The 27,930-nt window shown below is 40.2% G+C and overlaps 1 protein-coding gene across 6 annotated transcripts in view; it reads right to left on the bottom strand.

The window, feature by feature from the left end:
- The window catches only part of HECW1 (HECT, C2 and WW domain containing E3 ubiquitin protein ligase 1), a 230,445-nt gene that overhangs the window by 90,458 nt on the left and 112,057 nt on the right, over positions 1 to 27,930 (bottom strand). For all 6 annotated transcript variants that reach the window (XM_052698978.1, XM_052698976.1, XM_052698974.1 and 3 more), the window contains one exon: positions 17,010 to 17,104. In XM_052698978.1, coding sequence (XP_052554938.1) covers positions 17,010 to 17,104 — 95 coding nt within the window. The remainder of the gene's footprint in view (positions 1 to 17,009; positions 17,105 to 27,930) is intronic.

Genomic DNA, 27,930 nt, shown 5'->3' with positions numbered 1-27,930 from the left:
TGTTTCAGTAGCACGGCACATGAGATATGCAGTAAACAAGTATTTCCCTCTCATAAAATCATAAAATCATTTGAGTTGGAAGAGAACCTCAAAGGTCGCATAGTCCAACTCCTTGTCAGTGAACAGGGACATGTACAGCTAGATTAGGTTCCTCAGAGCCCCAGCCTGACCATGAGTGTCTCCAGGGACAGGGCATCCACCACATCTCCAGGCAACCTGTTCCAGTGCCTCACAACCCCACTGTAAGAATCTTTTCCCTTATATCCAATCCAAATCTCTGCTATCAGGTCTTTCTAGAGCCTTTTATTCTCCAAGCTGAACAAACTCAGCTCTCCCAGCTCCTATTATCACAGAAATAACGGATAACTCATGAAACCTTGAAGTTTCTGACATGCTTCTAGATGTCAGAAAGCCGGACATTGCTGCAAAAGCCTAGCTGAATCTCTCAGAAGGCAGATTTCCTGATCCAGATTCAAACCTCCTCCTATTTTCCCTGCTTGTGATGAGAACCACTGGTATTTTCATGAGTGTGTGCACTCAAGCAAGTTAGGAAGCATCACTGGTTCCCTTAAAATATTCTCCATTAAACATACCCTGGAAAAATTTCTTCCAGCCTAGCACAGAGCTTCCCAGCCACTGAAGCATAGGCAAAAGGCAACCTCCAGAGTATGCCACAGCTATATGCAAAAGGTACAGAGGTACTCAAGGCCAGGTCAAAGCTTCTTGTGACTTGCTGAACTCAGGAAAAAAAAAAGTCCATATTTCATAGTGCTTTTCATGTTCTGAGAAGAGAGAAAATAGAAGGCAGAGAGAGATGACTGAAAGCTAAAAATAAGATAGTGTTTTCCTAGCATCACTTTTCCTTGTGAGTAGTTCCTGCAAATGCTGGAGGGAAGTTATGTGACCCTGAATGAGAAAGGAGGCGGGCTTCACACTGTCAAACAGAGTTATTGAAAATCCTTCTCTGCTTGGCCATGGTATGTGTTACGGAAAAAACCCACAACAAACAACTTGAGAAATCCTACATTACAACAGTTCATCAACTGCAACTGAGGCAAAACTCTAAGTGCATCACTAAAAATCTGTCTAAACAGAAGCTAAGAAACAAAAACTCTGACAATTAAAAATATCTCCTAAAATATCTTGCCCTCCACTAGTCTATTTGGATATATGGAGGAGTAACAAGAACAACAGTCTTGCTCCTGAAAGTAAAGTGGCTCCAGTGCACACCTCAGGTACATCTATTCAGATTCCCTCTATGATGAGGAAAACATTTTTGGGTAAGAGTGCAATGTATGCAGGTCTGGAAGAAGCTGTAAACACGTTTGTCTGGTGTTCCAGGAGAAATCTCCTTTTAGGCAGCAGAGCGACCTGTAAAGTGCAACATGCTGGTATAGCATTCTCTACACTGCTAACACTTTGTTTGTTTGTATACGGGGCAGCCCAACTTAATTATTTTAGAAGTCCTGATGATGTGAAACACGATATGATTTTATTACATGCTTCTACCACACCTAGATATACATAGGTAGCACATAGAAGCAAATAGTCCTTTTTCAGCAACACAGCACTTTTATGCCTTAGTTACCATTTTTTAACACGCTTTACCCTCCAGAAGGGCAATCTGGGACCATGTAACAACATAAACAAGGAATTCAACAAAGCCAAACAAATTCTCTTTTCCCATAAGTAGAAGAAACATTTAGTTTAAGAAATTGTACTCTTCACTAACAATTACAGCACTTGGTTAGCCGCAGCTTCTGCTGCAAAACAGTGGTAACATTTAATGACCATAATCAATATTCTCACATGGGCAAGTATTTCTTACGTTTAAAACACTGTGGCATTAGAAACACCACTGTAATAGCTGTTTGTGTTTGTTGAGTTCATGTATGATGAATAATATCAATACGACCTAATGCTCAATCCAATCAAATTTCAGTTTTAAAATATACTGATTAGCATCTAGAATACTTTACACTGACAACACACATTGTTATAGTAGTAGAGTATAACGTAGATTAAATCCTCAGATAATGCAAATTTTTAGGCCTCTACACTGGATCATGCCACCAATTAGAAAGAGTTTCTCGTAAAAAAAAAAGCAGTTCTAATAATTATCAAATTATTCAGAAGGGCTCCTGCTTCTCAGCAGCGCTGTTCAACGTGTACGGAAGACGGGGATCTACTGAGAAAAAAGCCTAGAAGCTATAATGTGAAGCAGCAAAATATCTTCTGTTTTATGCACCAGTTCTGACAATTAAAAGCAGCAGACAAGAGCCATGCAAAGAAGAGAAGCTGGTGACCTGTGCTTGATTCAAATCACAAGTGAAAAACAGCCTCAACTCAGTCCCCAGCTATTCATCAGCAGGAGAAAAAAGAAATAGTGCTAGATGTGTCAGAGCAAAGGACATGGTGCTGCAGAGCTGGGTGAAAAGATGAGGCTGACCACTAACTGCTTGTCCTCTCCTTGCCTCAAGCTCCTGTTCTCTGCTCTTTGCTTTTCAAGAGCACTAAATTTGACTTTAGATTTAAAATAAAATAAGCAAGAGTAATGGCCTGAATTCAATGGTCATAAGGAAAAGAAGCAGCTGATGCTTTGTTCTGTCTTCTTCCATCTGTTTGCATTTTTCAGTTCATCTGAGACATAAGACAGTCCAGAATTCCCCGGAGAGACACAGGAGCAGAGTACCGGTTTCCAATCTGCACTGCTTTCCTGATGTCAGTTTAGATCATCTTTGAACTATTATTTAAAATAGGAGTGTGTACACGGCACACGTGATAAGAAGATTTCCTTGAAAAATCACTTTCCCATAACATAGCTCTGTTGGCTTTTACTGTCACCCTCTTGATTTCACTAAATATTAGGACAATCTCCTAAGTGTGAAGTGTCTTTCCACAGTAAGTGAATATGAGGCACTGTCCCACATTCATGCTTCACATTGACGTCCTCTCCGTAATGGGAATTGTACATAGTAGATCTGGGCAAACATTCCCATTTTCTCCCAGTGCTGGCTGGAATTGGTTTGGTAAGAAAACTTGACTAATCAAACACAGAGTAAGTACCTTTTTTTCCCCTCTGTCACTCAACTTCTACTACCTCTTTGGTACACAGGGTGCACTGCAATGCAAGGGGTGAGCTGTGGGAGGAGCAAATGGAGATCTGAGCTCCATGACTGTCTCTGACAGAATTATGACTATAATCCCAGACACTGCTTTGAAAATCTAGCCCTAATTAGTGGCAGTGCTTCAGCTACAACCCTCACTCTATTAACAGAATTACCCATCTCTTGAGTGCAATGTCAATGAATGCACTTATCCTGTTAGCTCATTAAGCCACTGTGCTGGCACCATAGTGTTTTTCTATCAGGTGATTGCAAATCACACGCAGCCAGTTTCTCTATTAGCAGAGCCTAATTCCCTGCTGACTTCTCTGCAGTTGCCTTGTGTCCCCAAAGGATTATGACCACACACACGTACTGCCTTCCCCCTCAGTTGTGGTCAGTCCTGTTCCAGCCTTGTAATGTAATGCTTTCTCAGTGCTATTCCCTAATTAAGGGGAGAATTTGCTTTTCTGGAAACAGAACAATTGCCTTCTGAAAGCAGGAAGCTCTTCTTGTCACAACTTGCAGGAGTGCTTACTGATTACTTCTTTTATTTCCAGGAGACAGAAGTTTTTCACTTGAGAAGCTTCTCTCCTGGAAGCCTTAAAAAAAAGTTAGCAAGCAAACAGGTGAACATTTTTATTTTTTTCTTTCATTGAAAGTGCTACAAATTCTTTCAGCAGATTCTAGATAATGAATCCTGGAAGTTAAACAAAGTTACAGGACAAAGTTGCTGTTTAGTATTAGCAGTACTAATATAAAGTCCTCTAGAAAGCCATTATCAACATGTTTATTCCAGGACAGTCAATGTCAGGTCTCCAAACTGGCATGAAGATACTGCATACTCTCTATGTGAGTGGAAAGCTGTTTTAACATAACAAGAAGCTAGAAAAGGGATGTTATGAACAACACTTTCAATTAAAACAAAATCGAGGACAGAGGCAACAAATCAGAACTTTTCACAGAGTCCAGGATCTTTTTCTTCCTAAATTTTATTAGATTCAGCTTTTTCATTGTTTTAACAGTTCTGCCTAAAAAATGTCAGCTATCCTTTGGCAGCAGAGGAAAAGCTTTGATTAGAGACTTTGATCTTCCTACACTCTTTGAAATTCCATTTAAATAAATTCTTAGATTTTCAGATACTTGGGCAGTTGTATGAGTATGTGAGATAGGGTTTAATTTGTGCTTTCTGGGTTGAAGGCTGGATAACATCTGAGAGACAGTAATTTTTTCATGATACGAAGCAAACTTCTAGAGATGAGCTTTCTGCAGCACATCTCCCCAAGCACTCATTTTGGCTCTGTGTGCTGTTCGACACCAGGGGGCCTTTAAGCACTAACAAGTCTCTCAGTGAGTTTACAGCAGTCTAAAGGATGTCAGTAGTTTACACCCCGCTGTGAAAAATGTACTTTTACAGAAACAAAGGGCTCTTTCCTGCTACCCTTGACTCTGGTCTAGTTACCTGGGAAGAAGGTTCCTCGAAGTTACTAAACAACTGGGTGCTCCCCGGAGCTTATCCAAAAGCAAAATAAAACAACAAAAGCCAAACAGAAAACTAAGAAAATCTGGGTTTAAGATCAGATTAACATCAAGCAGCATCCTAATGCAGAACAAGGTCATGTCTGTAAATTTAACAGGTCTGTACACAGTATTAATGTGCTTAAGCACTCTTACAGCAAATAACTGTATACAACATCCTCTGAGGAACAGCAAGCCTCTGTAACACTAAATAGTTGGGAGCTTCATTACTGACAAGCAAAACAAGACCTGTAAGCACTGTTTGGTTCCTGTAATTCTGCATAAAATTTGCTCCTTTAGCTTCTCAATAAAGTCTTCTATTTGTACTGAGAGCTAAGAAAATAACATCTTTTCTTTTTGAACTAAGGAACAAGGAGGGTGATGAAGATGTAAGCATATATGGCGGAAATACCCTGAAATGAAATGCATCCAAATGTCTTTGCCATGTGGAAAACTACTTTAGAGTGCAGTCTGTGCTTCAAGGCAAGCTTTAGAATCTGTTTAGCTCTTCTAATGTAGTTTGGCTAGGACAAGAACATCGAATAGCAATGCTCACACATGTGGGACACACCTAGATCATTCAGCTGAGCTGTATTTGAAAGGCTCTATACATTAGCCTTGCTGTCAAGGAGTCTGGACAGGGGAATCTGGTCAATCATCCTTCAAGCCACAAAAAAGCAGCAGTGCATTGGACAATGCCCATTCTTCTGAACGAATGCCCCAAATAGCAATTCACTGTGAATACCATTATTTTCATAAGTGAATTACAGATTTTTACTTTCAGCCTTGGATACTTTAGGCAAAGTAGAAGCGACCACAGAGTTTAATAAAAAGTATCTTTGCTACTTCAAATGTCCCTCAATCTTGCTGAATTACTAATAAAACATTTGCACATTTTTCAGTCATGATGGCACAGAAAGAATAAAGCTTAAAAGAAAAAAAATCTTCTTTTACTGTATCTAAAGTTTCTTACTAACATAGCCTCATTCAAGCTAAGTGTTTCTCCTATTGGGGAGATGTACCTTTTGGGAATACATCTGACCCAGTGGAAAGTGCCTGTACTGTTTCAGGAAACTCATGGTCTTCTCTTTTCTCATCGCCTTCCTTTTTGTATTTGGTTACTGCAGCTGAGCAGCCACTGTTCCGTTTTTCTTAGTTTGCTGCTTTGTATAGCAGCAAGCTTTAAGAAGTCAACAGCTCTCTGCAGTGAAGTGTGCTTGTGGGAATAGGGATTGTAATCAAACTCTCACAGATTATCTGACGTTGGAAGGCATTTCCTGAAGTCACCTGGCCCAACCCTGATGAGGACGACTCTAGAGAAGGTTAATCAGGGCACTGTATTTTAGGTCTGATCCTACAAGTTCTTTAGGCAACCTGTCCTAATGGATGACTACTCTCACAAGGAAGAAAAAGTATTCCTGAAGTCTAATCAGTATTTCCCGTGCCGCAATTTGTGCATATTGCCTGCCGTGTTTTCACCATGTCCATGTCCTGCTTCCCTACAGCTTCCCATTGTAGTTAAAGGCACCACTAATATCCCACCTAAAACTCCTTAAGAGTGCACAAATCCAGCTCTCTGTTACTCTTCATACATAATGGCAATGACTAATCTGAAAGATAAAGAAAATAGGAGCCAAACTCATCCCAAACAAAAGCTATGGTGGGATGTTATGGCAAAGACATTTGGAAGAAGTAATGTTTGCAAATTCCAACCTCTGATAACAGCTGAGTTAAATACAGCAATTTGGGTACCGCAGCTTCATGAAGGATTTGCTGCATACTGGATGCAAAAGACTTTTGAATGTAAAATGATTAAATATGACAGAAGAGGAAAAGGGATGTCAGCTAAATGCAGAAGTGCTGTCACTGCAAAGAAATCATTAGCTACTGTATGTATAATGATATAATTATTGTAGATGTTAATAAGCAAATCACATCTTAACAGCAAGAGAGGTATTTTTTCGGAGCATGTGTCAGTTTTGATGAAGATCAGTGCAGAATTTGTCTCAAACACTTCAGTCAATCTTGGGAAATTACTCCTGCAGACCAAAGCAATGCAGAGGTTTGTACTTGTCTTGATTTCTGCTTGTAGAGAGTTAATTTTCTTCACAGTAGCTGGTATGGTGTTGTGTGATTTAGGATGGAAATAACTGGCTCTCTTACACAGAGCCAAGGAGGTTTCAGCTTCTCATGCTGCCCTGTCAGCAAGGGTGCACAAGTAGCTGGGAGGGGACAGAAGTAGGCCAAAGGGAAAGTCCATACATAAGGCATCATGCTGACCTATAAAACTGGGGGAAGGTGGCTGAAGTGCCACTGCCTGGAGACTGGCTGGGTAGTGGTGGGTGGTGCGTGGTGAGCACTGTATATCACTTGCTTTCTTCTTTTCTTCTCTTTTCTTCTTTCTTCTTCTTTTCTTCTTTTTTCTTTTCTCCTTTTTTTTTTCCTTATTAAATCCTTCTTACCTCAACCCACAGATTATCATTCCCAGTCTGACTATGTGTGTCTGTATGCAAGCAGCTGCCTGGTGCTGAGCTGCCCATCAGGTTAAACCACAGCACCACAGTGTAAAGGTGAGACTCTATAAAGAACTAGTGGCATCGCCAGACAAATCCAGTACTAGCCTTATGTATCCCTGCAAAGCACTGAACAATAGGAAATTCAAAATTGAGGAAAGCAATTTTTTTTTTCCTTGCAAGGCCCAATTAAAGAGCAAAATTTGTTGCTGCATGGAGACAAAAAGGCCAAGAATTCAACAAGACTGAAAAAAAAGGGTCATGGATGGCTATCAGGAACAGCCATAATTACTATACTAAGTGGCAACAAAGATTTAAACAGGATGCTAAATCATGGCCTAAGAAACTGCTCACTAGGTCTGTCTGCATTACTGAATTACTATCTGGAACTTTTTTTTTGGTGCAGATTTGACTTGCATCTTTACACACCAAATGTGTGACTCTGTGATACACACCAAAGTGCAGCTGATCAGCCCAAAATTATTTCCCTGCTGCAATGACTTCCACTCATCAAAAACCCATTTGGAACATGAAGTTTTCCAACAGCTAGTCCCACGCCTATCCAGTGCACACCCAGAATGGGCAACTGTTGAACACATCATGGCCAGTAAAGTTAAGATGTGGACAGGTGGTCCTGCAATGGTGTACAGCAAACCAAAACACAGCTCTTTCTGTTCTATAACTCATCAGTGAGTATTGCAGACATACCAAAATTGGCCTAGAGGATCTGGTGCCCATGTACTGCAGGATTCCTGTAACTTCCATGGCCCTGGGTGTTGGATGTTGGAGAATACTCAACCCTGTAGCACTCCTGTTCCTTCTTTCCCTCATTTTAAACTCTAAAAGATCAAAGCATACCAATGTCAACAGTCTTATACTGTGTTTATAAGGCATGGATGTCACGGATTGAGAAAAACACTACGACTGCAAACCAGCACAGATGTGATTACACCAGTGCAGTGTGCTGAATAGTCACTGACCTTTTCATAATTTACTAAACTACAGAAGGAAGTAATACAACGTGCAGACATTCACTATGGCTATTATGTGACCATAAGAAGAGATCCTGGAAAGTAAGTGGCTAGGAGGCACCAGACTGTATTGAACCCATTAACTAAGAAATGGCTTGTGTAATGACCTTCTAGGTCTGCTGAAATAAAATCACTCCAGTCCCCCAACTGTCACGCTTTTAATTCTTTTCATTACAGCTCTGTGCTGTACTGTAAGTCTGCTAATTAAACCACTCTATTTCCACGTGTAGAAGTTTGTACAGGATCAGATGCTCAGTAAGGTTTAAGCTCACCCAAGTGGCTTTTTTTTTTTAAAAAAAACAACATGTGCAAGGAAACAAGGGCAACAGGGAGAGGCAAGAAGCTCAAAATGTGTGCAGCTGATCTTCAGAGTGAGGAGTGTGCCATGGCCAGTGATACACAGGGATGGCTCACAAGCTCCACAATTAGTGCTGCTTAATTAGAGTCCACAAGAGGGCAAGAAGTTGACAATGTTTTAATGGCAGATAAGCAAGTGGTGTCTTTAACCCTGCCTTCTGTTCTGCTCCTGCTCTCCTCCGATTGCACAATGTCACATTCAGAGCAGCACAGTAGGAAAAAGCTCAATAAATGAAATGATTATTTTGCTTAATAATTTAACAGATACTAGCTCTCTTAAGCAAGCTCTTCCCTGTTTAAATCCATGGCAGTGCATGAAGTGCCAAATAAAACACATTTTAAAATTACCAGGTGCTCAAGTATGCTAGCAGTGGTAAAAGAGACTAAAGGATGAGCACAAGGTACCCTGCAACTTCCACTTCTGATCACCCCTGTTATACTTCAGTGCACTGCACAGGGCAGGCACCAGAACTGCCTTGTCTGTACTGGCACACAGTGTTTGATACTCTGGAGAATCCTCGGAGATACTCATGTTTAATGCAAATGATTTAGTGCAGAAAAAGCATGATGGGGTATCTTGGGCCCCATTCCTTTTGTCTTTCAAATCACTTCTGATTTTTGGCACCAAATCTAAACTTATATTTGGTGCTTGAGTTTGAATTTTCAACCCTTCACTGGTGGTGATCCAATACGCTATGCCTCATTTTTCATATGAAGAGAGAGGAAATTAGAAAGAATACAAAATTTTAAATACACAAATGTGCTGGAAAACAGAGATGTTCCTCCTGCTTCAGAACAATAAAAGAGAACAAACTTTCATGTTGTGATTTACAGTTGCTGCTCAGGAAATCAGTGCTGATGCTCACAAATAATATCATTGTTTGTTCCTCCTCTGCTCAGTTTGTTCTTGTTAGGCAATAAAATCTGAGCACATACCTCTCTCACAAGCGGTGTCAGTCTTTGATAACATAAATTGGTGGCAATAGCAGTTTGAACCACACTGAGCTGAAGAAGTAGATGTCAAGATAAGAGGAAAAAAGCCACAAGGCACACAGAACTGCATCGCTTATCACTTGTTTAGTTACGGACATATCTGAAACGTGTCCTAATACAAACACAGTTTGAAGTGACTCTACTTGCTTATTCTGTCCTGTTTCAAAAGTCTGCTGATTTGGAAGAAAAATCCTAAACTTTTCCTGTAAAAGCAATGGAATTTCAGCATTTGCTCCACACCTTTACCGAACCAGGACCATAATAGCCAGTATTATTGAAAAGTACTCAGAAGAGGCCTCAGTGCAAATGAGTTTTCTTAATATCTAACGAAAATCTCTTGACAACCATTCCAATTTAAACTGCGAGTAGAGGAAATAAAAGGAAGAGAAAGGTTATTATTTATAATGCAGTGACTATAGTTACACTGCAGTTAGAGAACAATTACACCCTGGTTACGCTTTCTGACTCCACTAATTCATAGAAATGCTATGCTCACTCCACGTCAGGGTAATTGCAGCATAAATACAATGGTCTTTATGTAGCCAGATCCTGAAAAAGTGGCTGTGTTACTGAGGTGGCAATAAGAAATAATTTGGATATGTCATTAACCTTCAAGTCCTTTGAATCAGTGCTAATTAGGATATAGAAAATCATAACAAAAAATGTAATTACATTGAACTATGGGCTCAACTGTGCAACTATGAGAAGGCTGCTCGCGTGATTAAGTATGCTAGAACATAGCAGAATATTGCCAAATCAGGCTGTAAAACACTACCATGGTTTTATAATGAAACAAAACAGAAGGGAAGAAATGAATTCATGACATATTTCAGCGGTAACAAATGTGTTCAGGGTTGTTCTCACACTAAAAATAATTCTATTTGTATCTGTATAAAAAATTAAAAATAATCTATTTATTCTATAAAAATTAAAAATAATCTATTTATATTTGTTAGAGTTCAAATTCTGCCTGGAAAATCTGTTCTCCAAACACCTGTTAATGAGCCATTGCCTCATGTAACAGCCAGCATATCTGTTTGGTGCTCTGTGCCCCAGTGCCCAATCCTAGAGTACAACTTTAGGTAGGTGCTACAATATGAAGTCTTGACAACAATAGACTACTAATGAAAATCTTTCTGGACTGTTCCTAATTGTCTCCTTGTTCTCTTTTTTACTATCAGCTCTTCAGAACAATTCAAGACAAGTATAAATGGAGCCAATCTTTCCTATACACACAGGAAAATCTTTCCCAATTCCCTTCTAAGAGATACTGCTACCTCTCATATGCCATTACAGCTACTTCCAGGCACCATGAAATTATTTTATATACAAGCGACCAAGTTGCTCCCTGCATATTTATGGAAAACCAATGACACACAGAGCTTCCTGTTAAGTTGCTTAAGTGATTTTGCTGTAAATTTAATTGTTCCTTTAAATCCAAAGACTTACGTTCTCATGCTATATTACATATTTAATGTTAGCCCACAGCTGTGGCAAAGTATGAGTACATAAGGTGGGAGGAATATGCACAGCATTGCCAGTACTCTGAATAAAAAAACATCAGAAGAAAACAAAAACATTACCAGATATTTCCAATAGATCAGAAGCATACACAGATAACCTTCCCACAGTTTATGGATCAGCTGCTTTTTTCAGCATTATTCACCTTGGATCAATATAATGTACTCTCTTACCGTAGTTGCTTCTTAGCATACATATTCTGTTAGATCCTCTTTTACAATGGAAAGAGACTACCTTGGCAGAGAGCCCTTTGTTTTTCACTTCTGTAATCTACTCTGCCTTGCAAATGAGCAAGTATTGCCAGTTCCAATCATTTCCCCTGTTGCTTTGCCTTTAATTTTCCAGTTCTGCTTGACTCCATCTCCTTTACAGGAAATGAAGGTGTTGTATTCAGGGATAGACTGAATAAAGTGCTACACCTCACCTTGCATTCAAAGGCAGCTGCAACTGGGAGTACCTCTGCCTACTTCATAACTCAAGGTAATGGAAGAGGACTTTTTGCTCATTTCTAACAAGTACTGAGTCACCTAAGCAGACCCAAAACTTCCAGAAATGATGCTCCTGGTCCCAGAAATGATAAGCCTTTCAAGGTGCACCACTCACACTTGTTAAAGACGTACCTAGCTTGCATTCTTTGCTGATTAGTTGCAAAGAATTATGATTTTCAAACGCAAGATCAGCAGCCTGATTTTGTGTTTTCCATAATCTTTTGTTTTGGTTATAAACTGTAACTGCTGAGCAGTGCAGTAGCTGCTACAAGTTGCTGATACCTCTTCTGTTTCTTAAAGTGTAATTATTTTTATTTATTTATTATTTATTTATAAATATTTATTTATTTTTATTTATTATTATTTATAATTATTTTTAAACTCTCAAAATCAAACTGTAGGCCTTACTAGAGGTAATGATGCCCCAGAAACACAGATGATTTTAAAATTCACCTGTCATAGAATAAGGAACGAAGTAAAAAAGAACACACAGCTGGAATTTTAAATCCAGCCTCCAGAAAGAAGAGAGAGGTGGCTGCTCATACATGCAAACTATTATAAAATCTCAGCTTGCAACACATCCATGAAAACAAGGCAGAACACTTCGTTATCAATCACTTCTTGGCAGCCCATGTTCTGACATGGCAGCACATAATGCAAACATTTACAGCAGGAAGTCCTCGGGAATGATCAGCCACCAACAAATGGCAGCAACTTATCAAGCAGTGATTCCTGCTGTGGGAAACCCAGCTGAGGCAGCGTTTCCACATAAATACAACACAGAGAAGGTCTCTCCCAATTATTAGCTGCAATTTACAAAGCTTTCCCTCTGATGCTAAGTGCGTTTGACGAGAGCCATCATGATCTATGAGACAAAAACGGTGGCATGAAAGCTCCAGAGATTTGATCAACTGTGATTATTTGCGTCTAATACAGCTAGTGAGCATTTCCAATTTCACAAAGACATTTGTCCTGAGGCTAAAACATCAATTCTGCACTTACTGTCTTTTAATTGTGATGTCTCCTATTTATCTTTTTAGGTGATAAAATCTTAGGGGAAAAGATTGTTCTTTTCATTCAATGCACCGTTCTTGTGCCTGCTTTATTTTACACCAGAAGAGCTGTGCTCGGGTTAAATCATTTCCATAGCCTCAGATTCCCCCCTAGCAAGATGAATCTTTGCTATTGCTAGAATTAATTGCTGTAATTTGTATTATTTTTCTACAACAATATCTGATGTAAAGATGAATTAAAGGAGACGTTGTAAGTAACAGAAGAGAAGTAAACACAGGAATGTTCCAGATGCCAGAACAATGTTCTTTTCTACTAAGGAAGCTGTTTTGCTCATCTATACCATAGTAATGCTTACGCTTTACAAGTACAAACTACCATGTACAAACCTGCTTTATGGATGTCACTCATCCAGGTTGTTCCTTTCTGCCATGATTACAGGTGCTCCATTTACTGCTATCACCCCCAGGCCTTTGTATTGTCCTAAATTCACATTTAGCTTTCACCATGTCAGAATTGGTCAAAGCATACAGCTCTTGGTTCCCAGATATTCAAGCTTGATGATTCATAAGTGATAAAATGTGACAGGACTTTTCACTGACAAATGAACTGCAGGGCATCCTAATCAGCAGGCGAGCAGCTCTAATAACTGGGATAGAGTGTAAGGAGATAAATTCAAATGGAGCAGAACATCCATAATATAAGAAAGGTGAGACGCTACTCAGCCTAAAGCACTGTCTCACTATACAAAGATATCCAGCTAACAGCAACTTTTTTTTCCCCCCCTTTGGAAGCAAGTTTCCTTTTAACTGCCTGTTAAATATTGTTTCAGTATCATACGAACAAGAATGGCAACCACTTCTAGCCCCCAGCCTGATTGTTTCCAACTTCTTTTGTCTTTTCAGTTGCAACAAAGTACAGACAGACAGCATGGGATTTTCTGATGGTTGTGGCAGTGCTTTTAAATCATGGTGTTAGGATTCTGCTGATTGTTCTGCCTGCAAGGCTCGCTGGCAGGACTGGATGCACACTGAGTGGCCACCCTGCCAGCTGCTGCCCAAATCAAGGTAGGTGCCTTGCACCTGCAGCCTCAAGCAGAACCCGCTTGGGTGGCTGCAATGCAGGTGGGTCTGCGGTCTCAGGAAAAGTGCTGTCCCCAGAAGGTCACCTACATGCTGCCTCCCGCAGGACACCTGTTTCCGATCTTTTTCCCAAGCTGTGCCAAATGAGGTTTGTTTCTGTCAAGCATACAAAGCCTTGTTCCCTCTGCCCCTCTATTGAAAGCTGAGCTTCAGGGTGAATTTGTGATGCCATTTCTACGTTGGTAAAACTTCCCTCCTTCTAGGTAACGAGCTTTAAAAAAAACCATCAGTGCCTACACCCATAAAAAGATCTCTGCTGAGATTCTCTCCCTGCTAAGCTATTATTTCTGACAAAACACTAAATTCCCACAGTCACCACTAAAACTCATGCTGATTGCAGAGGGCAAATTTCCAGGTGCAGCCCAGAGGATCCCCTCTTTGAGCTGAAAATAGGTGTAAGAACCTGCTCCAGGATCTGAAGAGTCCCTGCTCTGCAGCCAGGCCTCGCCAGCTTGAGGAGCAGAGCTTCAGCTGGTGCTGTGAGCAATGCTGTGCGTGGGACCCCGGGGGCAGTGCTCAGAACCACTGGAGCAGTGAAAGCAACTGAGGGATGCGATGCATCCAGTTTGATCACGGAGAGCCCAGGATGTCAGATCTCACTGATCACACCGAGGAACAGGAGAAACAAGCAATCTATCACTCACTGCTCAGCCGTGCTTAGCTTATCAATTCAAGAAACAGAAGAGAATTGGCTGCCTTCAGTATACTTTCTTGCAGAGTGACTGCAAAGGGATGGGAAGGGGCTCAGTGACAGGGATAAGGGAAGCTGTGCTCTCTAGCGCATGGTGAATGAGCATAGTAAAGTACAAACCAGAAGAGCTGCTACTTCTTTAGGAAAAGAACTTTCTGATAATTTCCCCAAGCTGTTATTTGGAAAAAATATGTTTTAAAACAGATAGAGCAGGTTATTTTGTGATTTCTTTAACCTCTGCTATTTGCGAAATCGTAGTCAAAGGTGAATGCCTATATGTAGTTACATTTCTATGTATAATGACCAGTGTTTCAGTCCCAGGGTCAGCCTGTGCAGAGACACATCAAAGCCCTGAAAAAGGATGGGGCTGAGCAAATCTCTTCTCTTCATCTATTTAGTTAGGATAAAAGCATTTTCCAATGGTACAGGATGCTGTCAAACTTCCAAATACTTTAGTAATGAGGGCTGCACATGCACTGTAGAGAGCCAGATGAGGAAAGTCATCTGATGATGTCAGCTGGGACCAGAATCTGAAGGATGATACTTAGCTGAAAGCCTTCACACATTCAAGAATCAGCCCATTATTTTCTCTACAGTCATACAGTGCTTTTCACATCTATGGCTTGAATTTTTCATAGAGCAGGGTCACCCAGGTTAATATTGCATAATCTCGGTTGCTGTTCCTTTCTTTTCGTTTTCACTGCTTCGTATTTGCCTTTCAATGCACCAAATATTTATGTCATACAGCAAACAATGAAGAGAAAATAACAGAGAAAGCAACGATGCATCTGCAACATTGCTGGCCTCTTTGATCTGACAAAGACAGAATAGCCTGCAACCCAGAAGGGCAGGAAAAATCAGAGGAAGATGTGAAGAGAATGCTACTCCCAAGGACAATGGTTTGACCTTCACATAGAACACTTTCTTTGTAACACAAACCCTCTTCAGCTGAAAGTGAATGATGTTTCATTTTATTTCACATACATGAGCAAAGACCTCAACTGAAGAAGTTGAGGAGATTGCATGTCTGCTCAGCACGAAGTGCAGATCATCTGACATTCTTCTATTAACTTAAACAAACCGCCAATAGTTAATAAAGAAACACTAACTCTTCCACACTAAACCTGACAAATTTACTTACATGGTTCAAACTCAGGTCCGAGAAACAGATGTGAATAATGAAAAATAAATATCCTAATCTCTCAGCCTACTGGTATTTACTGCCTTGTTTGGTTGGCTGGGTTTCAGGGAAGACTGGGACTGAATCAGTCACGTAGATGGTCACCCATAAAATGATGGCAATCAGAAAATAAATGGCAAGACCTGAGTTAATAAAACACTGCGCGCCACAAACTAAATTACTTTTCACATCCCACAGAAAAGATGATGTCCAAGGGCATGTCATGTTGTTCCTCTGTAGACAGCTGAAAGGAATTCTCCAGGATCCAGAAATGGTGAATGGACTCATTCTGAGCATGTGAGAAATGAGTACCAATACACGAATACCTTTCATTAGTACTGGACACATCAACCCCTACCCAGCATCTGGTTTCCAGCTGTTGTTTGCATCAGAAGAAGGTAAACATCAAAAAGTCTCTACCTGCATCAAGGGAGAAAAAATGTAATCCTTCCCGACCCAGATGCAATCAGACAGTCAACTTACAGCAAGTAAGACTTTTTGGTATTTCTAGAGTTATCAACTTGGGACCATTTAAAAAAAAACACAACCCAACACCAAATAAATCCATACCAACCAACCAACAACAGAACTCCCCCCACCCCCCCGAACTTTTAAAAGTTAAGCTTCAGGAATGTTCACTGAAACTATGTGTAAGATTGACCTTTCCTTAGCTCAGCTTCCAGAGTAAACTACATCAAGACCCATCCTTCTCTAATGCTAGTTGGACTAAAATTCCTTAGCTCAGTCAGGTCTCTGCAAAGATGAGTCTGGCAGGCAGTGAAAGTCTGTCAACAAGGCCAGATATTCTCTGGCGGTCAGCAAGTCTCTCTTCTAAAAAATGCTCAATCTCAAGGCCACTGAATTTTCAAACACAAGACAAGGTATGTAGCTTCTTAGAGCCAAGTGAGCTACAGAGCTTTGCTAAGCTCCAGCAAATCAAAATTGCTCACAGTGAAGCCGCGGCCTGTCAAAAATGATCTTCAGCACTTCAGTAGATCAGGGTCTGAATGCTCACTTCTTGTCACTGATGCTGCCTCAGAGGAAGTGCCATGAAAACGTTCAATGCCATGGTTTTGTAAAATGCACCTAAGAAAATTGCACTTTTTTTTCTCAGCATTTATTGTTCTTACAGTCCAAGAATTTATAATCCATTGGAGGTTTTAATCAAGTCTCACAGCACTCAGCAGACAGAAGACAACAAAAAGCTAGGATATGGGACTGACCCCAGATCACAGAGGTTATCTGTGACAGTTTGAGAGCAGAGTCTCTGTTCTTTTGGCTTATAAATACACATTTAAACTGAAAGAATACTCATTCCTCTGTTTCATGGTGCACTTAAGAAGCAAATACTCTCTTTTACTTTCATACATTACTAGATAAAATTGGCAAGGAAAGCAAAGCACAGAATAGTGCTAATAGGGAAGATAAAGAGAAACAAATAAAAGGCTAGCATAACTTACGGGAGCTGCGTTGTTTTTCACCGTGACGCTTGGAGTTGTGGCTCGTAGTGCCCCACTCACACCGTGATAGTATTTGAAGCATATCTTTGTTTCAGCTGAAAAAGATAATTATTTTGGATCAGAAAAATTGCAGAAGTTGTACAATTGGTTGCAGCAGATAGGCAGGTTCGCTCAAAAGGCTGGCAAGTGGCTGAACTGTGAGAGGTTCATCTCTGACTGGTAGGCACAACAGCGTCCCTCCTGACTCTGATCTGCTTTACCAGAGTGACATTTACAATTCTATTCCTATCACCTAAAATAGTTTAAATCTCTACATAACCACCTGTTAAGACAGTCAGACTTCAGAATGCATGATCAGAAACCTTTAGCTATGGTAGAAAGAAAAAAAGTAGGGAGAAAGAAATCCTGGCTGTTCAGATATACCAAACACGAGCACAGGAAGTGAGAAACCTCTTAAGACAACACAACTGCATAATTGATCACTGACAGGTTTCACCGAGTCTATTTGTTTTGGTCTTGGTTAGAGTAAGGACATATATCTACACAGATTATCTGCTCTGATAGTTACTACAGAAAAACATTTTTCCACTACAGTGCATATGCCACCGAATTCTCCAAACCGACAGCCCAGGACAACCAGACAGACATTTCTGCTCCCCCACTGAATTCATACATGCATCTGCCACTACAGACAGATGCCTGTTCAACCTGTTTATTTTGCAGCACTTCAACAAAAAACGCAGAACAGGATGCAGAGCTCCACAGCCCCTCCACACAAGGATCCAAGGTCCATCCTGGGGTTTGACCACAACTTGAAGGAAGTTCTGCAAATTCTAGAGAACCACTTCAGGTGACCACATGCACAGCTGCACCCAGGGGAGCAGTAGCTTTAACCGGACAGGTTTTGCAGCTCTGATGGATAAAGACCTCCTGGTATCATCCATGACCCCCGGTTAAAGAAACAGAAGTGCAGCTGATAGCAGAGCTGAGCCAAGTGATACCTTGGTGGCACCTAGAAGCAGCAGTTGTTTCCTTTTGCAGCAAAAAAGCTAGATGAGGTGGTGGAATTGAAAAACTGCAAGTCCAGATTGAATTCTCATGTTGCAATTTTCTTTACGGAACTTTGAACAGCTCTGCAGCTAAACCCTTTATTCACTGAGCAGACAGAAAAAGTTGATGATAACACAATAGCTAAAATACACAATTCTCACCAATTATTCAAATCTTAATTTTTTGTCTCCCCTGGAGATTTTTAGCTACAGCTTGTGTGGAACAATGGGAGCTAAAATACAGATAAACTTTTTTTTTTTTTTTTAATTAACTCACGCAGTTAATAAAATATAACTTCTGGTAGTAGACTTTATGAAAATGTTCAGACCTCACAGCAAGAAACTTCACTGAAGGTTGACAAGTAGGAAATCCGTTACCTTGTACACAGGGACACGAGGGTTTAAAATTACCTATATAATTAAATGAAAAGTACTACAGCATGAGAGCAGAAGGAGTGAATGTATTTTTCTGTAGGCACTCTGGATTTTGATATTACTTTCAAGGACAAAGGTTTACTAAGATAACTGAATATGCATTTAGAAAGAACCTCTGTGTGTATTGAAGGTTCCTTTCTTCTGAGTTTCACACAATTACAATTGATAATTTAATTTTTGATCAATTCATCCAAGTATAGCTGCAAACTAGAAAGAAAGCAGCCTAGAGAGATGCAAGGTTCGTGTCCAATTCAAAATGGGGCAGAGGAGGAGTTACTCATCAGGCAACAATTGTCACAGTGGTTAACAATTGTGACAAGGGCCAGCTTGAATGAAAGTCTTATGGAGATACCTAAGGTTGAGAAATTGCTCTGGAAGCATCAAGGGAACAATGTTTTCTTTCTTTCTAATTTTTTTTGGACTTTTTCCCAGATCTGTTTCAAATTGAAAACACTACAAAAATGGCTATTCTTAATGTATTCCAAGCTATTCTTTTTGGCTTCTTTATAAAATTTTAAGAAGTATATCTTGCAAAATTACAAATGACATCTTTATACACAAAAATGTCACCTTAACTTTTTGGGGTTTGTTTGGTTTTTTGTTTGTTTGTTTGTTTGTTTTGCTGGGAGCCATTTTTTCCTAATAACGTGATTGGTGCCTCCATTTTCACTTCAGTGGTGTCCTAACATTTTAATCCACATGAAGATTTTTCTTGTACCTCTGAATCACCTCAGAAGGATACACTTGCAAAATAAACACAGACATTCACTGGCCTGGTACCCCTGCAGATGAACAGAAAGCATCTGAAACACAGGCAAGGCAGTGATCTAAATTAACCTGAATATTATCCAACATTAGCATAAGAACATGGTAAGCAATAAGTAAGGCTGTTTGCACTGTAGTCTTATAGATGAGCTTGCTCTGGAACAAAGACGGTCGTTTAACTCTGTCCTGTTGTTCTACACATGCTACACTGCAAGGTGCAGTGGTGTTGTCTGGTTAATTCCAGTATAAATAAAGATGTGCCATTGTTATTTTCATATCAGTAATTATGAATAGTAGCTCACTGGATCGGGTAATGAAGTTATTATGTTAAAATCATAAAGTAACGAAGTTAGATTCCCCTCTCAATTAGCATAAACGGCATTTAGACTGGCAAAACTTCCAAGTGATGAGATATTTAAAGACACTCAGAAATACTTGTGATAATTACCAAACTACTTGCCAAGAACAAACAGTCAGGAATTCCCTTCACCAGGCTTGGTATCTCCATTACATAAATAAAACAGTCCCCAGCTGCATGCTCAGGTCCACATGTAACTCTCATGGGTGCAGAAAACACAGCTGCCCAAAATCAAGGCCACCAAGACAGAGACGTGAACCCCACAGAAGAAGACATTTCTGTTTTGCTCCTTGCACTCTACAGGCAGCAGCCTTCCATAGGTGGGTGCTCCTGGGGATGAGCCAGGTCATAGCTTAGCCCAGACACTACGGAGGTCACAGCTTCTTGTTCACAGCACAGCTTTGACCAGTCTGAGTTGTGCCAGAGGACTCCTCTGCCATCGACTCTCCTCTCCCCTCTCAGGAAAAATATCCAGTCTGCAGAAAATTATTTCTCTATGGAAGGCCTGAATTATCTCAGTTACCAAATCAGTTTTGTGAATTAACAACAAAATTAATTACGAGCTGAACATTACTCTTCTGAGCTATGTTCTATGCTGCTGTCAGTATCATCCAGCAGTTGGAAACAATGCACTAGCTATTAAACTGAAGCAAGAGGAGATAAAAGCTAGCAGGGGCTCCTAATGAACTTCAGATGGAGATACTGAAGGTTGAAGGCTTCTAACAGGTTTACTAGCGCCCATCGTCCACCCATTCTTGTTTCCTGTCAGTATTATTCCTGTTGGTTCGTGTGATATGCATTAAGGCAGTTCAATTCCTCCAATGCTCTACCGTTTTCAAAACTGGCCTGAATCTCTTTTTCAAAATTCACATATATATATTTATAACTCTCTGTTCCTCACTAGGGCTTAACTTGCACTAAACACTGACTTAAGTCTCTCACATATAACAAGAAGCACTGCCAAGATGAAGCAGTTTCCCTTGTTACACTGAGAAAAACAAAAACAAAAAACCCAACACACATATGCATAAAAAAAAGAAAAAAGAAAAAAAAAAACCCTCCAAAACACAAATAAAAAATCCATCTAAAAATCCCCGATATCCTAATTGGTGTTTTAAGGAAAATTTGAACACTATTCTTTGGGGAGGCAGGAGGCATCAACATGCTTTATCAGTTGCTGTTTGATAGGAGTGTGTGTTACTTGAGGCACTTCCACAATCTGGTTGTAATTTCCTCCCGTGCCTCTTTTTGTTGGCATTAGCTAAGAATTTCTGAGCACGTCTGTCAGGGACGCAACGTCAGTCTTCAAAATTTTGTGTCTTTTACGATCAGTTCCATCTATTACTAAAAGAGCTGTTGTTGCTCTTTTGGCCAAACTTTGTACATGAAAAATGAGAGGTGTCAAAATTCAGTAATGAAAAGGTAGCTGCCCAGGGTTGTGCGTGGGAACTGAGCAAATCACATCAGAGAGGGAGGGAGCAATTAACTTACGAGACATAAGGATTCACAAAGATTTCCTCCATAAAGATCCATAAGGAAAGTAAATAAATGGATGATATTGTAATCAGATCACTCAGAGACCGTCTTTCATTACAGTGGGCCACAGCAGTCTCCAAAGCAAAGAATGGGAGTCAGGGAGTCTCTGCAGAACTGGGACTGAATGCAACAGGGAAGCTAAGAGTGGCAGATGGAAAAAAAAGAAGAAGGAATTACAATGGGAAGTCAAAACAGCCATTAGAGGCACATCAGTAGCTACCTGAAACCGAAAGCTCAAGAGCAGGTCCTTTGTACCTGCAGCATCAATACTCATTGCTAACTTCTGCCAGATGTGCCTGTTGTTGCTCCATGCAAACAACTTGCTTGGGAAATTCACTTCCACAACTGCTTATTCCTCATCCTATACCAGAAAGTCTGCCCATTCCAGGAACTGTCTGTCTGATACGTGATAGTGACATTAATGCCTTCAGGCTGTTCCACTTCTATTTCCTTAAGCTCGAAGCTGCTCACAGTAGGTGTTTAGTAGTAGAACCTGCTATGGGATTCTGTAAAGTCCCTCAGTGTTTGGTTTAGATACCAACAGTTTTAAACCCAGCAAGGCCTAAACATGGATCATATAGAATCACAGAATGGCTTGGGTTGGAAGGGACCTTAAGGATCATCAAATTCCAATCCTCCTGCCACATGCAAGGTTGCCTATTGCAAGAACTAGTAAACATCAGTTTGCCCAGAGCTCCATCCAGCCTGGCTTTGGACACCTCCAGGAACGGGGCATCCACAACCTGTCTGGGCAGCCAGTTCCAGCACCTCACCACTCTCTCAGTAAAAAACTTCTACCTGACATCCAATCTGAACCTCCCTTCTTTTCGTTTTAAACCATTCTCTCTTGTCCTATCACTGTCTACCCTTGTAAAAAGTTAATTTCTCTCATGTTTATATTTTCCTTAATCCCAGCTGCAGAAACTTTTCCAATTTTCTGACAACTTTTTTCCTGTCCTGGTCTAAAGCAGACATGTGCACATTTTAACAGACTCCCACAATACTTTCTTTTTTTTCTCAAGAACTGCAGGATACCAGATTTTAAAATCTCAACTTGAAGATTATTGCAGTGCTATCGCTCAGGGAAAAAAAAGGCATCTGCAGGTAAGTTTAACCAGTACACGCTGACAATTTCAGGTAAAAATATCTGCAAGGAAACCATAAGATCTGAAAATCAAGTAGTATAACCCCAGAAAACTTATCAAGATCAAATTTCAGCCAAAATATCCAAACTTACTGAGATGAAGCAATGCAGAGATAGAACATTTGAATATCCTTAACTCTGCAACAATGCAAGATATATTACTTGAGTAGTAACAGAAATATTTGAAAACCAGATCAGATCAGCTGAATTTTATTTCATCTTCCGAGTTTTCCTTCTTGGTTTTATCACAGACTTTTTTCTTCACAAGAATGCACATTCACGGCTTGTAGCAAGAAAGCTGATTATCATATATTTGTCACTAATTCTTTGTTTTGTTATTTGCGATCTGTAGGTACTCTCTATTACTGACTTTCACTTCTGTTTCCTCTGCTTGACAATTCCACTTAGCAGCTGCCTGCCTCCAAGAACCAGATTCACACCGTAAATCAGTACTCTACAGTACCTAATGGGTAACAATAAATTCCTCACAGTCAGTGGCACAGTGTCTTCTGTCCCAGCTTCCCTTGTTTGTGCCTCCAGAGTTGCAGGCTCCACGCTACATTGATTTTGCATCCAGCCATGTACAATCTGCCCCTATTACTATGCAGTTCACATGAAGTGATACAAGTCTGTGATTAACTGCTGGTACTCAGTAATTTTTCAGGTGCAGACTCCAAAGCACGAGACAGTAAAGCCATACCATTTTTACTACCTGCCTCTCATCATGCACACAGAGGTAAACAGGAGTTCCTATTGCAGGAGAAATATAACAAAGTGGTTTTGTGAAGAGCGCATAAATCTCATTTCAGTAGAATATTGCTTATGTACTTGACTCATAAAAACTGCCTTTTTGGCAAGACTCACTAATAAAAAATGCTAGTGGCTGGACTAGATGCGTGTCTGTACATTCATTGCCAGCACTTGCATACATTTCTTTGCATAAGCAGGGCTCCTAGCATTGCTAATTACTGAAGTTGGTTGACATGTTTCATTATAAGCCATGTCTTCAGGTGCCTGTATGTTTATCAAATATGCATACATGTAAATTTAGCATGCTGGATATCTGCCTCAGATATACAGAGATGCACACCAAGAAAATTTCATGCAGAAATTTGTAGCAGTGAGATTAAGGTTATTTTTACTCATTAAAGATTTCTGATTATCTTTCTTTTCAATCCCCATATTAATTTGGTGCAGTAATGAGTTTACTGAGCATTTATCTTTTAGTATTCATATAAAGCTACATTAGAGATCAATAACCTCTCCAAAAAAACCGCCTCTCCAAAAAATTTGGTTTGAGACATCTTTGGTCTCACAACCTAAATGCCCAGCAAATCTTTTCTGTGCTGAATATGTTGCAGACTGATGCTAAGGCACTTTTTCTGCAATGCAGATCTAAGTTCTTTCTGGCTGTGCTCTGTCTGGGTGTCTCTCCTGCATGCAGGAAGAATCTTGCTGAGTATGTATGAAGAATCTTGCTGTGCCAAGTACTACACACGAGGAAAACACAAACTTACTGCAGAAGTGGCTGCATTGAAGGAAGAGATGAAGGTAGCAGGGAGGACTAGGAGTGTGGGTGGGAAAGAAGGAATCAGGACAAATCAGGTTTGGGAAGCAAGGAAAATAAAACTCTGCTTTGTAGTGATCATAGGCTCGAATGGAGCAGGAGCTTGAGAGAGCAGGTAGCAGAGCAGTTTCACAGGGAACTGGCAATGGGATTTACTGTCAGTTGGCTGGCTCACATACTGTCTGGGTGGGAAGAGGTTAGAATGCATTAGAATTCTACAGCCATCCAGCAGCCCTTGTGGAAGCCTACTTCATCATGATCAAGTGCCACCAAAGTCCTGCTCAGGCTGGCATTCAGAGCAACTACTGAAGTCAAGGCAGGGCAAAGCAAGGCAAAGCTTCCTCAGCTCCCTGTCACAGGAAAGGTCAGTAGCAGAATGGCACTGCTAAGTCACAGCAGCTGAAGATGCAGAATGCTTATACTAAAAAGGTGTTCTAGCCTTTGTACAGCTAGGAAAAGAATCTGAGGTTTGCACAGGTGCATATTCTCAGACTATCACTAACTTCACAAGTTTTACTGCATGGCACAGTTTTGGATTGAAATCTGGCTTGCTCAGGCTGCTCACATTCTTAAAGATTATCATTTCTTCCTAAAATCCCTCTCTGAAGTATGAGATCAAGAGGAAAAAAATACATAAAGAAGGACACAGTTTTACCATTCCCGGTAGAGTCATATGTCATCTCATCCCATTGCAACCAACAAATAATTTGCTCCATACTCATAAAGACAGAAGGACCCAGCCCAGAATTTTATATTATTGTTATGCACAGATTATATTATATTATTTACAGATAAACCCAGCAGTGCTATCTTATCTGCTCTGCCTTTGGTGGACTGGTGTAAGGAAAGGACTGATAGGCACCAACCTGAGTGAATGAGCTGGGCTGTAACAAGTTATCTGCATTTCATCGAGGGAGAGAAAAGCTATTTCAGAGAGACGTTTGCAAACAGCAGATTTTATGAGCTGCACTAACACTGAGACTTTAATGAAATTCTGGAGCCTACAGGCATACAATGTTTTTATGTAAATCAGCTTAACTGCGAGTTGTTCACCATCAGCATTTGCAAGTGAGCAACATATTCGAGAAAAACTTGCAATCCTCAAAGCATTTTTATCTGAGTGGTAGTTGAGTCCATAATAACTAGAAATCAAGATCTTAAAGTACTAACTGCAGGCAAAATAAAATACATGGTTACCTATTTATGACTGAGATTACACAAAACAGCTTTTGAAATGCAGCAGTTATATCAGCTTAAGTTCTAAAATAACATTTATATTTTAAAACTGCTTGCCACATTGGTTACAACTGACTCAATGATTTTCTTATCAAAATTAATTAGTACATCTACAGAGTTTTTGCTGTCACTGTTCTCACTTCAGCACATTGTGACCGTATAATCTACTCTCCTATTTCTCCTGTCTATCCAAGTAACTCCCCCTTTTTGCTCAGCCACTCAAATGAATTCATTGGTTATGAAGGTTTAGACTTACTCAGGGACAAGCTTTCAAAAACAGCACGTAGAGGCATGATCCATCAAAGAGGAAGAATGGGCAGAGCTGGGACTCCTTTCCCTATTGCTATTTACAGCCACTGAGTTGTCCTAGATGAACAAGTCCTTCCTGCCTGTCCCGGGGACACAGTGACATCCTTTAGGCTTCCAGGTATTACGTCTGCCTCAAGTTTATTGTATCCTGCAGCAGAAGCCTGGGAACCACCAATTCCTTGATTTTATCAGGGCAACAGTATTTTAAGGTCTTAATTAAATAACCATGACTTGCATTATGCCTTCAGGCAGAGCCTTGAGCAAGAGATAATTTATGAACTTCAGAAATAGCCCTAGGAAGCCAAGTGCCTCAAACACAGCCCTCTATACCACAACAAGTTTTTATTCCCCTTGATCTTCAAGTATGAGTGGAGGAGGCATTGCTGCTGATTAACAGAAGTGGAAAATCACATCAACCTTCTGATCAATTATTAGTGTTTAGAAGGCATAAGCCACAGCTTTACTCTATGCCTGCTCTGTGAAGGGAGAAAACAACATGAGAAAGGACACCTCTCAACTCCAAACCCAGCTAAGGACAGACTCATAGAGACTCAGATCTCGGGAGGGCTCACTTTTGTATTTACACCAAAGACAGCTTTAATTTAAGGCACTTGGTACAGCATTTCTTGGGCTAGTCTTTGATCACATCTGATAAGCATAACTGAATTTCATGTTAGAAACAGAGCAGCATTGCCTCGAGTCAGTTGTTCACATTTTTTCCCAAGAGCCACTTTTGAAGGTGTGTGCATGCCAAAACTAAAACACTATAGAGCTCACCATTTCCCTACTCCTCCTGCACATTATGCCCATTCTGTCACTACTTAGCATACTCTTTCAGACAGAAGCCTCATCTATTCATATTTCTAGGCGCTAAGCTTTCTTTAGTCGCTGTTGGAATGGTTTTCAACAAAAGTTTATTTGCTTTTAGCAGCCATATTATGCAATATTAAAATTCCCAGTATCTACTCTGATTAGGAGCAATGGAAGCCAATAAAGCACCTGCCATGCAGTATCCTTCTATACAGGCAGTCTTGGAGCGAAGTCTTTGGAGAACAAACACAAGTATTACCAAGCAAGTATCTTCTGCACATGGGTGTAAAAGCAGAGCCAGCAGCTTAGCATTGTAACTGACAATATCACAGTAAGGACTGCTTTTCTTATTTTCATACATTTATCATACTTCTGAATCAGTATGCACGCATTCCTTTCACATCTGAAGTTATTTTTAGCCTAATATTCCCATGACAACCAAGGAAGGAATGGTCAATTTGAGAAGCTGGCTCAATGAAAAGTCAAAATGCTGGGAGAAGAAGCTTCTTAGTGGTCAAATTCTATTAGTCACCCACTACATTAAGCACATTGCTGTTTGTTGCTGCTCCTTCTAATCATCACATTTAAAAACTCACTTTGAGCGACTAAGAGAATTACACAGCATGTTTTCATACAATAAAGACTGTTCGTTTCTGTTGCAGTGTGAACACACCAACGCAAGCAGAAGACAGCAAAAAGCTAATAGAGATCAAAGTAGGAGCTCATAATTGTTCTAATAATTCCAAACTTGCTACTGGCCTCAGATACCAAGAAGAGTAAGTAAAGACGCTGTGGTAATCTTAACGCTACTGGTAACGCACTGCACTTACCAAGAATGTGATAGCAAGTATTACAATTCACATTTTTTATTTTCCTCTTTTTACCACAAAGCAGAACTATTTTCACAGAATTTTGGGAGAGAATTATTTGCAAAATCTGGAAGACTAAAATGAAGGCCAGTATTCCAGGCAATGGAAATAGAGGCAAGGAACATGTTAGAAGCGAAAAGCCCAACAAATGGTGTGCTCCTCTCCCTTCACCTCAAGATGACTTGATTTTATTTGCAAGGCATCTGATCGTATGTGGTGAGAGTAAGGACAATTGCACCTGGGTTTAGCACTGCAGTTCTACTGAGCACAAGAGGCAGTTACAACATGGACCTGGGGCAGCAGACACTGAGACCTTTAGCACACTGGTCCTGGACTCCAGTATCTGCTTTGCAAAAATTTGATTCCTTTCACATTACTTTTCTCTACTTTGCCGCACTGAACGGTATTAAACAATATATAACTCTATCACTAAATACTTGTTACATTATTAAATACAAATATGAGGTGAATAGCTTTGCTCTATAATTACCAAATGAACAAGCTTTCTTGAAGCTGTTACTCTGAAAAACAGCACTGTGCAAGGTCTTCTCATCGTATGCTATGTGACGGTCCAGTAAGCTTTAACTAAACAGAGCAAACAGACTTCTGTGCCTTCACAACAGAGAGCAATTCTCTTGTTTATACGTTCAAAGCACTTATATTTAATTGAGTTTGTCCACTCAGAATCATGAGCCTTTAATAAAAGCTGCATGTCACATACACTGCTGTGGTGTCGCTTTTTTCTCTTCTCTTTCCTTAGACTTACAAAGGCTTTGTTTTAGAGCAGTAAGACATATCTTCCTTCTATCTGTTGAGAAACTGCAAACAGAGAAAAGAGAGCTC

This window comes from Tympanuchus pallidicinctus, unplaced genomic scaffold (genome assembly GCF_026119805.1).
Source record: "Tympanuchus pallidicinctus isolate F22 unplaced genomic scaffold, pur_lepc_1.0 scaffold34, whole genome shotgun sequence".
Taxonomy (NCBI): Eukaryota; Metazoa; Chordata; class Aves; order Galliformes; family Phasianidae; genus Tympanuchus; species Tympanuchus pallidicinctus.
Note: the sequence above shows the minus strand (reverse complement) of the source record. Positions and strands in the feature narration are given on the sequence as shown.